Consider the following 13,443-nt stretch of genomic DNA (forward strand, 5'->3'; position numbering starts at 1 on the left):
ACCGTTGGAATCCTTGTGTGACACGCTCTCCACACTCCACAAGATTTAGCATGCGACCAAGAGTGCTAATTAATCCAGTCCCCCACAGGGCTTTCAAAATCAGCTAGCTTCGACTTCCGGGTTCCACGTAAATGTTTAAGTTTCTGTCACCAAGGGCATTATTATTTTGGCGCGAGCAAACGGCAGTATTCTACTCCCGAATGTTGCCGGTGCAGACTCGTACAGCCAAGCACCTTCTGAGTCACACGCTAATAATCTGTCCATTGCGCAGACCGGGAAATCTGTACCTCTTGGCAATTTGATGCTAATTATTAGTGATGCCTTATTTAGACACCTTCGCGGTCCCCTGCCAGTTTTATTCCGCTCATAATAATTTTTTTAATCAATTTAATTAAATAGGCTCCACCCACGAGGGCTCGTTTGTGTTGTTCTTGTATCACTACCTATTTACGTATACTGCAATATATTTAAATGTTGTCCCTAATGCACGAAATTCACATTTGGAGTGTATTAACTGCGTTATGATTCGTGATCAAATTTCACTGAAGAGATCACTGAACGTCCAACATTTTAGTTGCAAGTGAGACATTGTTTGGACAGGATCCAGTGAAATGTTTAAACTAGATTTTGGGAAAGTCTCCTCTGTTTAGTGTAATATGATACATTTGTCCTAGAATTATTCAAGAGACACCAATTTTTAAACTAGAAAATATTTATTTTACAGTATAATTTTCCTGACAAAAAAACATACTTCTCTCACTCCTGCACAGTGAAATGTCCAGTGTGAATTCAACTCTAACAGAGTCTATATGAGTCCTACAGGAGGACCCCACTGTTAAGAGTTAATTTAACACTGAAATTTTTGCTATGCATGTCTGACAAAGTCAAACACTTGACTTTCTTTCCTCCTTACATTGTCCAACTGATTTTGTTTTCCAAACAGCATAAGCTAAAACTAAATGTTTATCAATTAATAGTAACAATTACAATACTCTGTATATGTATGCATTTGTACTTTGGACAGTTGCATCTAATAGATAAGTAACTATGAAACTTAGAATCAAGTGATGCATTACAGCTGCAAATTAATGATACAAGATCATTCTAGCTAAGATATTAATGCAACACCTTATAGCACTAGAAGCAACTACGAACCGATATACCCTAGCAAATTATTTTTAAGAGTTACAACTGACTTGTAAAATTTATCTGAAAAGTTATCCAAGTTCAAAGCAAACGTTCACCTTTTCCACAAAACACCGTAGACAATTTCAAAGTTACATATTTCACATTGTAAATATATAATAAGCAGTAACAGTTTTACAAACATAGCATCTTTCGTATGAAAAAGGAGATGGTTTGGCGGTATACAAACTTTGAAAATGTACCATTACTACAATGACAAATAGATCCAACAACAAAATATTACACAGAGTACACGTGTACATATTCAATCCCACTGGCCATTTAAAAAAATATGCCTTTTCACTACGGTATGACATAGCAGTACAATCAAGCTCAGATCTGACCTCATAGGAATCTCAGGAATAATCTGTTTATAAAAGAGCTTACATGTTTGTGGCAATACGTGGGAGGCAATCAGTTCATTTGCATTTCAACGTCAAATGTACTTTAATACTTACAATGCAAATATCGATTAAACACCTCTGACAACCCAGCAAAAAGAATGCATACCATGGTCATGGACATAGATTCTGGGAGGGGGGGCACGACAGGAAAAACATCAAATGCCCCCCCCACCCCCCCATACTATCATCTTGTATTGGGTAGCACTGTTAGTGCCCTCCCCCCAAAAAATTCATAAGTAAAATTTCCGTTTGTTGCCCCCCCCCCCACAATAGCAGAGATGAAATCTATGACCTTGACTGTGGAATATTGGTTTTTTTCAGTCTTTTAAAAGTTGCTTTGGTCACAAAATGAAATGCTTCAGAACCTCTGGCTAACGTCTGACAGGTAAAGGTGTGCAACTGCAAGCTTAGTACAGCGCGCGTGCAATGCTCTGAGCTGCATACTACGGGCAAACCACAGAGCCGCAGCAACACAGGTTTTCAACACGACGCCTTTCGGCAACGCCGAGAAAACGTTTCTGGTCTTCATGCGCCTGCTACAGAAACTAGCTATACACGATACAGGTGATATTTCATAGAGGCCAGTGTTTGGATTTTTAAATTATTTTTTTTTTGTTTTTTTTGCCATTTCCTCAAATCACGAGATCATTCCGTGTTGGTCATAGGCTCTAAGTCAGAGCCAATCATCTTTCGGAATGTTGGAGTGTCAGTGACGGTACGCAGACGTCTCCAGCGCGGCGATTGGTCCGCTCTTCCATCTTTAATACTCAAATACAAACAAAAAAAATAAACAAACCCACACACTCTTCAAGCAGCAGGCTGTCTTGTGCTTCTTTAGCTCACAACTGTATGCTTTCTACGTTATCTGAAAGGGTCTGAGTTCACTCCTATGTTTAAGTTTGCAGAAATACTGTAGGCCAAAGCGCGTAGCTCTTGGGAAGGGGGGAGGGGGGTGGTGGGTAGGGGGAAGAATGCTCGCAACCGGACATTCCTCTTGCTTTAAAAAAAAAAAAAAGCCTTTAGCATCGTCTCGAAAACAGACAAACGGAAGAAGGATAAATAAATAAATAAATAAATAAGAAGAAAAGTGTCAAATACTGCAGTGTGACGATCTCAAGTGTGCAGGACGCCGCTCTCACAGTGTGGAGGACGCCGCTCTCACAGTGTGGAGGACGCCGCTCTCACAGTGTGCAGGACGCCGCTCTCTCAGTGTGGAGGACGCCGCTCTCACAGTGCGGAGGACGCCGCTCTCACAGTGTGGAGGAGCTCTGTTTGTAGTCGCGCAGGATGACGGGGGCGTAGGTGACGTTCGGCGGCGTGCCCAGCGCCGTCCCGGACGCGGGCGAGCTGGGGGGGGTGCTGCCCGAGCGCACCGAATCTCTGAAGGGGGAGGGGGGCGTGAGGGCCGGGGAGTCCTCCAGAAGCAGTTTGGGGTGAAGCGACTCCTCCTCCTCATCCTCCTCCTCCTCCTCCTCCTGCCCGTACTCCTCGCGGAGGCGGGCGGCGTCGTACACGTAGCCGCAAATCAGGTCGAAGCGATCGCCCTCTGCCCCCTCGGGGGGGGAGGCGGCGGCGGCGTCGTCGTCGTACTCCGAAAAAGGGGCGTCCAGCGTCATCCGTGAGGGGGGGGCCTGCCGGCCGAGGAGGGGCCCGTACGGGGACCCCGCCCCCTTCCGGGGCCCCGGCGGGACGAGGCCGCCGTCGTCGTCGCCGTCGCCGGGGGCGACGAGCCGGTCCGTCGCGTCCCAGAGGCGGTCCATGACGAGGCGCGGGGGGAGGGCGCGGTCGCGCTCGCGCGGGTACGTTTGGGGCTCCTCCCCTTCCTCAAAGGCCCCGGCGGCGGCGGCGGCGGCCAGCAGCCGCCGGTGGAGGGTGGCGGGGGAGGAGGGGCCTTCGGGCAGGCGGTACCGCGCGGCCTCGCCCTCTTCCTCCTCCTCCTCCTCGCTCACGTTGTACAAAGTCTTGGCGCCGAGCTCGGACGGACTGAGGCCTGCGCAGTGGCCGGGCTTAGTTAGGGGTTTGATGACTGCCGTCTGATTGGAGCCGGCTCCCTGTCTCTTCACATGCACAGATAATCTGTGCCACGCGTGCTCTCCCTTCTGTGGCGGCCTTGCACCTGGTTCAGACCATGACATAGACTTTCCATTAGAACTATATGAACGAAATAAAGACCACCGTTATTTCATAGGGACCCAGAAAGTGGAGGACACACACACACAAAAAAACATTTCTGGTTCATTTAAAAAAAACATTTAACTTTTATAGCAGACATGCAGCAGCAGCAGCACATTCTGTTTCATCTCACAAAGCTTTAAAAAAAAAAAAAGAAAAGCTATCAGGCTGTTTCTCTGGCAGCGAGAGATTACAGAGGATAACTTCACAGAAGAGGGAAAATTAGGGATGCGCATGCTTATGTAAGGTGTTGCTTTGCTGGCAGGATAAATATTAGTACACAACCAGCGTAAAATAGGTGTGTAAACCTGCTTCTACAAATCAAACACATAATCTTTTCATTTTCGAAATTATGCAAAACAAGCCTCAGCAAAGTGGATTACGTTAAAATGTGCGAGGTAGAGTGATGTTCTTTGGGGATAATGCTATATGTGCTGGGTTAAAGTGATGTTCTTTGGGGATAATTCTATATGTGCTGGGTTAAAGTGATGTTCTCTTGAGTAAAGTCGTTAGATCGCTGAAACACTGAAGGTCGATAAAAAGTGCCCCTCAGCACCTCTGTAAAGTCCTGTTCTTGAGTCCCTACTTCAGAACGTAAACTTCATACTTCAGCACTATTTCACTTTTGCAGAGGGGGGAGAGACATTGCACAACTGTATGGTGAAGTCAAAAGATACATGTCAACAGAAACACAAGCCATCTAATACCCACTTCTACAAAATATATATATAGTATAAATTTACTAATGTACTGCTTTCAACGGAATATTTCAAACTCTACAGGCAGCCTCTTTGGCTTGCCTTCCCCTTCAGGAATGGGATATGCGGCGATATATTTCAAATATATGGACTTTCTGAAAAATTTAACGATAAATATATTTCACATATATTTTTTTTTAAATAAATATATTGCAGCAATGCACTTGTACACATGCCCACATACCAAGTGCCGCAATATATTTTCATCTCGCCAAAATATATTTTTATTTCAATATATTCCGGTATATTCCATTTCCCTTTATGGGGGCTTAGTTGTAGCTTCGATTCGACGGCGACATCTTATGACTTCATCATGAGGGGACGGCGGCGGCGGCCAGGGCCGGACTCACTTGGCGTTGCCGCCGGGCGCGCTCTTCTTCCGGCGGAACATGTTGAGGAAGCCGTTGGTGCGGCAGGCGGCCTTGCCGTCGCCTACGTGCATGCGCACCACGTCGGACGTGGTGAAGGCGCTGCGCACGTTGCGCTCGGGCTTGGCGATGATGATGTACATCTTGGGCGTGAACATGCAGCCCAGCGCCACGGTGACGCTCAGGCTGACGGAGAAGGACGTGGTGATGATCTTGTAGTTGCTGCCGAAGTAGATGGGCACGAAGGCCAGCCAGATGATGCAGGTGGTGTACATGGTGAAGGCGATGTACTTGGCCTCGTTGAAGTTGGCGGGCACGTTGCGCGTCTTGAAGGCGTAGTAGGTGCAGCTCATGATCAGCAGGCCGTTGTAGCCCAGCGGCGCCACCACGCCCATGTTGCTGGTGTTGCAGATGAGGAAGACCTCGCGGATGCTGGGGTAGGACTTGACGGGCTCGGGCGGCTCCAGGATGACGAGCGTGACCTCCAGGGTGAGCTGGACGCTGACCAGGAGCGAGGCGATGACCACCTGGGCCCAGGCGCTCATGAAGCGCGGCTTGCGCGTGCAGATCTTCTTCTTGCTGCCCGCCAGGATGCGGGCGATGCGATTGGTCTTGGTCACCAGGGCGGAGTAGCACATGGCGGAGGAGAGGCCCACCAGGAGGCGCTGCAGGTAGCAGGAGGCCACGGTGGGCCTGGCGATCAGCGTGAAGGGGCAGATGTAGCCCAGGAAGATGCCCGCCAGGATGATGTAGCAGAGCTCGCGGCTGGACGACTTGACCACGGGCGTGTCGCGGTACAGCACGAAGATGAACGTGACGAACATGGTCACCAGGATGCCCAGGCAGGAGAAGACCACGGCCACGATGGACTCCACGTTGCTCCACTCCAGGTAGCGCAGCGGGATGGGCTGGCATTCTGCGAGGACGAGAAGACAAGAAGACGAGACGCTCACTGAGAACCTGCCTTTAGGATCAGGGCGTGAAATTCACAACCCGCCACCAGCAAAACGCTGGCCAAAATTTAGACAGTGGCTGCTAAGCTCTTCTAGTCTAGAGGCCACTTCGCCAGTTAACCAATCAGACTGCGTTTCATTGGAAATTGTAATAAGGCCGGTTCAATGTAGAAAATAGCTGGACTCCACAAGCTACTCTGGCCAGGGGGTGAAAAGGTTCAAGCCCAAATTTCATGTCCTGCTTACAGTATTCACCAAACACACTCCTCCAGACATTCAGGGCCTAAAGGTCTTTCTCAAAAATGTTAAAATTATTTATTTCTTTCTTCTTTTGTGCACAAACAAGGGAAAATAATTGGATATGAAATGTTCCCAGAGAAAATTTTTATTGAAAAAGGTCAGGGAAATGTCACCAGGAAACAAAACAACACTGAGCCCCATCTGCTCTCCATGTTTTCTACCACCGTTGCCTTCAGTAAATTGCACATCCACTGTCAAAGCAACCAGAAATCTTTGATTTTTTAAGATACTGTGTGTTATATTTAGGGAATACAGTCCATCTATTGTACAGTTAACTGCAATGCCTTTTGTGCAGAAGGAATGAAGAAGGGACGTGTTGGATTTCCATGCTACTATAAAATTTTTATATGCATCGTTAATATTGCATTATACTGTATGCTGGATACTAGATTCTGATTGGCCAGTGAGCAGTCGTTATTTCTGTATTATAAAAACGTCTGATTATATCCTTCCACTTAAGTCTCTAGGCTTATTTTTAAATACTTGCCTCGTGCATTGTACATTATGGCATTGTTATTTTATTACAAAAATTTTGTTATTTAAAGATAAAGACCAAACAACCCATTTTCACTGAGCCGGATCTATTGGCCATGGGAACACAAAGAGACTAATGATTACTCGCTTTTCTCAAGTCTATCACCCGAGGCGTTAAAAAAAAATGACAGCGATAAACTCTCCAGTGAGATTTACTTCTCCGTGTGGGGGGAGGGGGGAGGGGGGAGAGGGAGGAGGGGATTTGGGGGGTTCAGAAGAACCAGGATCCGCACAGTTGGATGTGAATTAGAGAACCGGGCGAAGCTTCGCTCAGCGCTAATCCCCAGCTTCCCCCAGACAGCCGCACGGACCTGTCGCGCAGCAGCCAGCGGGGCGGGCGGCTCGGGGAGCACTGAAGTGGGGTTTTCAGCTCAGCTAAAATAAATAAATAAAAGCCACGCTGCTTAAGGACAATCAAATACGACACGAGGCTCCGCAGCAGGCTCGCAGGGAAGGGTGTGTGTGTGTGTGTGTGTGTGTGTGTGTGCGTGTGGTGTGGTGTGCGTGTGTGTGTGTGTGTGTGGGTGGTGTGTGTGGGGTGTGTGTGTGTGTGTGTGAGGTGTGTAACGTGTGTGTGGAGAGAAGAGAGGGGGTGTGTGCTGTGTGTGGCGGGTGTTGTGTGTGAGTGTGTGTGGGTGTGTGTGTATGTTTGTGTGTGTGTGTGTGAGGGTGTGTGTAGTGTTGTGTTAGCGTGGGGTGGTGATGTGTGTGTTGTGTGTGAGAGAGGGGTGTGTGTGTGTGTGTGTGTGTGTGTGAGAGAGAGAGAGTGTGTGTGTGTGTGAGAGAGAGAGGGGTGTGTGTGTGTGTGTGTGTGTGAGAGAGAGTGTGTGTGTGTGTGAGAGAGAGAGAGGGTGTGTGTGTGTGAGAGAGAGAGAGGGTGTGTGTGCTGCAGTATCTTCATGAGTAATGCGTGCTTTACTCATGGTCTGCTGTTCTGACTGAGGACCCCCTCGTGGTATTTGCTGTATCTTATTTGCCTACATTTCAGCACTCTCAGGACCTGAGGCTCCTGCGCGGGGCCAGGTCTCCATGCAGGATGTTTGCTGAAGGACGTGAAGGTGAGGTGTTTGGCTCAGGGTCACAACAGCCGTGCAGAGGCTGGAAACTGACCCTCTGGGCTTCAGACTACCAGGCCCCGTTCCTTAACTACACCCTTACACCACAATAACATATGTTTTTTTCCCCCCCATGGACGAAGATCCAATATACAGCCATTTCTGAGCAGTTGTTTTCTGTGACTTCCTGGTCTTGTCTCTCAACAAGACAGGGAAGGTTGCAGCAGGACATCAACAAGTTCGGTTGAGTTCGGGTTGGGAAAAAAAAAAAAAAAAAAGACCAGGAAGTGAGCTTCACAAACGAAGCCTGAGGCTCATTCCAGCTGCTTATTTTATCCACCCTCGTTTCCTGTCATTGCACCCTTTACAGCTACGGAAGCCCAAACGGGTCAGAAAGGCTTGAAACTGACGTGGGGAATTACGTGTTGTCGACGTGTTGACAGCGCGGAGGGGCAGATTTTATTCAGAAAGCAGCGTGTCTGGAGCAGATTTTATTCAGAAAGCAGCGCGTCTGGGGCAGATTTTACTCAGAAAGCAGCGCGTCTGGGGCAGATTTTATTCAGAAAGCAGCGCGTCTGGGGCAGATTTTATTCAGAAAGCAGCGCGTCTGGGGCAGATTTTATTCAGAAAGCAGCGCGTCTGGGGCAGATTTTACTCAGAAAGCAGCGCGTCTGGGGCAGATTTTATTCTGAAAGCAGCGCGTCTGGGGCAGATTTTATTCAGAAAGCAGCGCATCTGGGGCAGATTTTATTCATTTTATTCAGAAAGCAGCGCGTCTCCCAGCTCAACAGCGCCGCAGAGCTCCAGGCCCACGTGGGGGGGCAATCTAAAGCCGCCAAAGCCTTGGGAAATAAAAGGCAGCTCAGAGCAGCTCTGAAACCGCAGTCGCTGCGTTGGGTAACAGTGGATAAAGCCAGTGTATCGCAGCCCCCTGCCACTCACATAAATTATCCGAAGTATGATATTTTTCTTATTTTTATACCCGAGCAGCGATAGCTCTGTGAAGGGTGACAGCCTTATTTGTTTGTACTTTCGGTTATTTCTGCGCTGTCTAGTTAAGAACGCAGCTGCTTCAAAATTCTTTTGTTGTTGTTGTTGTTTTTAATCACCGCTCGTGGGTTTATTTGAAAATACTCTCCCCTCTGAGAACCGCTCGTCTGAGGGGAACCGAGACTGTTTACGTCGGCGAACGTTTTCAGGTGGAACGGCGAGGGCGTCGTTAAACGAAATTAAGCGACGGAACGTACTGTCGGATCAGCGACAGCCAATCGCCGGCGCACGCGACAGGAGTCCTTTTCGCCGAAGAGAGAGAGAGCACCGAAGCCGGTGGCACTCTCCGTCACCGTGACAACTCAAAGAACAGCTGATTTAATTTTCGGAGGCGTGCGCCCAGGGTTTCTGTCAACATCCGCCAGAAAACGCCATCATTTTAGAAACAAAAGGGGGGGGGGAGCAACAACTGATAGACACCCATAACACAACCACATTTTGCTTTTGACTTTAAAATTAAAAAGTAAGCAGATATTCTTCCTCCGGTTTCATAATTTTAGATTCAGGAGTTTTAAACAATTGACATGACACTGCTCAAAGTGAAACTGTAAATGAAGGTGGTTTTCCAGTCTGGGGAGTTCACCAGGGAAACAGGAGCCACAGAAAGAGGAGAGAGAGAGAGAGAGAGAGAGAGAGAGAGAGAGAGAGAGAAAGAGAGCTTCATGTTTATTTATGCGCATGGCTTGGGTAATCGTTCACACATTCCACATCGCACGTAACCACGGCGCTGAAATATCTTTCGCGCATTTTTTTCGACTTCCTGTCCTCTGCACACGGCCGCAGCTCAGAGGCGTGAATAATTTGAACAGGGCGAGAAGCACCTGGGGGGGCCAGCCTATCAGGAGCGGGTGCGGAACATTCCGGGCACATGGGGAGACATGGGAACGACAGGAAGAGGCCGCAGCCGCCCGCCTGGATCAAGCTCACAGTCTCCTCTTAACATCCAGCGGCCTCTTCACAGGTATCACAACACGAGGATTTCATCTCCGAGAACAAACTTTACTGGAGTCTGGGAATGCTAATAAACCTGCCCCCCCCCCCCCCATCAAAGACTACTCCCTGCCCCAGCAAAATTGTGCCAAAACAACAGCAGCCAGTTTCCCAGTGCATGCTGGGAAGCGGCCAGGGTGACAGAGGAAGAGAGGGTGGGAGAGGAACACCGAGAGAAAAGAGAGAAACAGACAGAGTGTGAGAGATAGCGTGAAAAAGAGAGATAGAGAGAGAGGGGGAGATAGAGAGAGAGAGAGGGAGAGAGAAAAAGGAAGCTAGACAGAGAAAGTGATAGGACAAGTGAGAGATGCAATGAGTCAGGCAGAAGGAGCCAAGTACACAGAGAGAGGAATTGAGATGGAGGGAATAGGAAAAAGAGCAAGAGAGAGAAAGGAGAGGAGGAAGGAAAGGAGAAGAGAGAAGATGGGGGCAGGCAGAGAGAGGGAGGAAGGGGAAAGTGAAGAGAAGGAGGCACAGAGAGAGAGAGAGGAAGAGAGGAAGAGAGAGAGGGAGGGAGGGAGAGAGCATGACAAGGGGAGAGAGAGAGGTGGAGGGAGGGAGAGGGAAAGTGAAAGAGAGAAAGGGAGAGGCACAGAGAGAGAGAGAGAGAGAGAGAGAGAGAGGGGGAGGGAGGGAGAGACGGACGCAGGGCTGTACCTTCCAGGTCCTGGTCAGGCCACCAGCCCAGCTCACAGGCCTTGCAGGTGAACTCGTCCTGCACGTACTCGTTATCCTTACAGGTGGTGCAGATCCAGCAGCAGCTCACTTCTCCCTTCCTGATCACCTGCACACACACACAGACACAGACATTACACTGCATTGCGCTGCATTACATTACATTACATTACAGGCATTTAGCAGACGCTCTTATCCAGAGCAACTTACATAAACTTTTTACAGACACACACAGACATTACAGTACATTATAAATTATTGGGTCCAAATATTCCATTTCCACAAGTGCTGTCAGCAGTATTTGAACAGTACCTGCAACGTACAGGCAGTGAGGCAACAGGAAAAACAAACTCACAAAATATAGAACGGGGGGGAGGGGGGAGCATTTCTTCCAGACAGGAGATGAGTTGGGAGAAAAGCCAAGGTAACCAAATTTTTTGTAAAAATACATTTGAGGGCTTAACAAAACAAAACCTCTAACTCTTACCCCCAGTGCAAATCATACAGGGAATAACGAGGTCAGCAAAACAAATTGCAGTTTCGAGAGACAGAGAGAGTTGGGGATATAGAGAGAAACAAACAGACAGCTAGTGAGAAACAGAGAAGGAGAGAGGAGAGAAACAGAGAGAGAGAAAGAGAGAGAGAATGACAATCACACTCCCCCAAGACTGACAGCGCCCACAGGATTTCAGCAGCGTGCCAGAGACGAGAAAAAAAAGAAAGAAAGGAAGAAAGGAAGAGAAGAAAAAAAACGGCAGACTTTTTCAGGTCAGGATGATACAGCAGTGAGGCCCTGAGGAACAGGCCCCAGCTTCATAATAGTGACGGTGAAAAAGAGAGAGAGAGAGAGAAGAGAGAGAACGCATGCGAGTGCGAGAGTAGAATCAGCGTTGTCAAAGACAGCAGTCCGTACAGCAGCCAGTAGTCCAGGTGACAGCCAGTCAGTGCCGGTACAGTCTGCCTTCAGGTTCCATCGTGGAAAGGGACTTTGTGTGTAGGAGAACGAGAGTTCAGCCCTGAAAACAAGGGAGCCCAGGTGAAAAAGGTGCGGTGAAAAGAGAGAGAGAGAGAGAGAGAGAGGGAACCGCATGCTGAGTGCGGACCGTACGCAACATCAGCGCTTCTGTCAAACACAGCCAGTCCAGTCCAGTCCAGTCCAGTCCAGTCCAGTCAGTCAGTCCGTGCTCCAGTCCATTGTTGGTAGGGACTCGATGATGTGGTGGACCTGAACCTGGTCCACCAAAAAACATAAGGAGGCTGCCCAGGTGACGAGAAGGCGTCGGATACAGCGCTAGCCCCTCACAGGCGAGCGACGCGAGCTGGGGCTGGCAGGGTGACGGACGAGTGCAGCAGCCTCCGGGCGCCTATGGGAGGATTACCGCCAAGGCTGGGCGTGCAGGACCGCAACCCAGTCCGGCACCATTCTTCACCCCCCCCCACCACCTCAGGCGGGTTAATTCCTTTAATGCCCACCCCTGAACAAGGAAAAGGGGGGTGTGGAGGATGGGGAGAGCTTGAGGAAGGGGTCTGCAGTGAATCTGGCTACACTGCTAGCAATCCTCCCTTTGAATGAGGGTCTGGCAACCTGCACTGTGACAACTGCACAAACACACACACATACATATACACACACGCATCCACTCACACGCACTCACATGCGTGCAGACACACACACACACGCATACACTCACATGCACGTGCAGACCCGCACACTCACGTACACACACACACACACACACACACACACACACAGGGGGAAAAAAATCTATCAAACACAGCTGGTGTTTTCCGCATTCGAGGCTGCCGGTGGGCGTGTCCCCCATTATGCAAGAGGCAAGCGGGCCAATAGCATGGCTCCGCCCACCCAGTCTGCGCATAATTATCCCCGCTGAAGCGAACGCTTGTCGCCAGATGTTCGGTCTGTAAAAGCTGGCGGAACACGACAGGTCTGACACACTGATGGCTGATGGGTCTCCTCCGCTTTGCTGGGTCCCGCTTCGACGTGCTCGCCAGATCTATGATGTTCTGTGAGACGCCGCTGCGCTGGCACGTCCTTATCCGTCTCTCCAAACCGCCCGCCATGCCCAGCGTCGCGGAGAGTTTTCAATGTGCGTTTTATAAATCGGCGATTGTTACTATAATTTATGCGACTGCAATTCAACGGCAAAATTCTCAGTGATACATCGCTTCTATCTATAGGGTCTATGTACTCTATTAGAGTTGAAAGCACTCTGTCGGAGTTGATGAATATTTTCCTGTGTACTTGCATTTAATCATTTTGTCTGCATAATAGTTTTGAGAGAATGCTGCTTGTTGATGGACAGAAGGACAGACCAGCATAACTGGTCTAGGTTAGACAGACGCCTAGTGATTTAGTTGTTAACCATACAATTTCAACCACTGATGTTGGGGCAGCCATTATCACCAGACTTCCTTTTTAGTCCCTGGGCAGGTTTGAACAGTACTACAGAAATATAGTGTAGTAAAATGTAGTAAAATAAGACCAGGTCATAAACCTAGTATATAGCTGGACCGGCCGACCAATGGTGTGACGTCATAACTCACTCAGTCACTCACTCAGTCAGTCACAGACATTCACGTGTGTAGGGCTGGCCCCAATGTTGCGGTCCAGCCAACAAGGGAAAAACACATGTACTGTATTAAAATGGCCCTTAAGTGCACGGTGAACACGTGAATGCAGTTATTAACGGTTATTTTATTTGATTGTATTTTATTTTTACCTTGATCTGGCCCCTGGTGCAGGGCTCGCTGCAGACGGACCGCACCATCTCGCTGTGGTTCATCTGGATCTTGTAGTCGTCGATGCGCAGGAGGCCCTCGTGCCAGGAGCCCACCTTGATGTAGTCGTAGTGACCGTCGCCCACGTGCTGCAGGTTCATGATGTCGTACCTGCGGCGGCGGGAACGGAGGCGGTTAGGGAGCGACTCAAAACGTAAGATTCCGCCCGGAGGCGAACAGAAAGGGCCATTCCTGACCCG

General features: G+C 49.0%; 1 protein-coding gene across 3 annotated transcripts in view; it reads right to left on the reverse strand.

The window, feature by feature from the left end:
- Window positions 1–694: 694 nt before the first annotated feature.
- The window catches only part of grm1a (glutamate receptor, metabotropic 1a), a 51,662-nt gene continuing 38,913 nt past the window's right edge, over window positions 695–13,443 (reverse strand). For 2 of the 3 annotated variants that reach the window (XM_064340501.1, XM_064340500.1), the window contains exons 6-9: window positions 13,186–13,354; window positions 10,427–10,553; window positions 4,870–5,803; window positions 695–3,740 (exon numbers count right to left, since the gene is read on the reverse strand). In XM_064340501.1, the coding sequence (XP_064196571.1) occupies window positions 2,840–3,740; window positions 4,870–5,803; window positions 10,427–10,553; window positions 13,186–13,354 (2,131 nt within the window). In that variant the 3' untranslated portion in view covers window positions 695–2,839. The remainder of the gene's footprint in view (window positions 3,741–4,869; window positions 5,804–10,426; window positions 10,554–13,185; window positions 13,355–13,443) is intronic. The other variant, XM_064340502.1, reaches the window with a different exon arrangement.

The sequence above is a fragment of the Anguilla rostrata genome, chromosome 6, assembly GCF_018555375.3.
Source record: "Anguilla rostrata isolate EN2019 chromosome 6, ASM1855537v3, whole genome shotgun sequence".
Classification (NCBI taxonomy): Eukaryota; Metazoa; Chordata; class Actinopteri; order Anguilliformes; family Anguillidae; genus Anguilla; species Anguilla rostrata.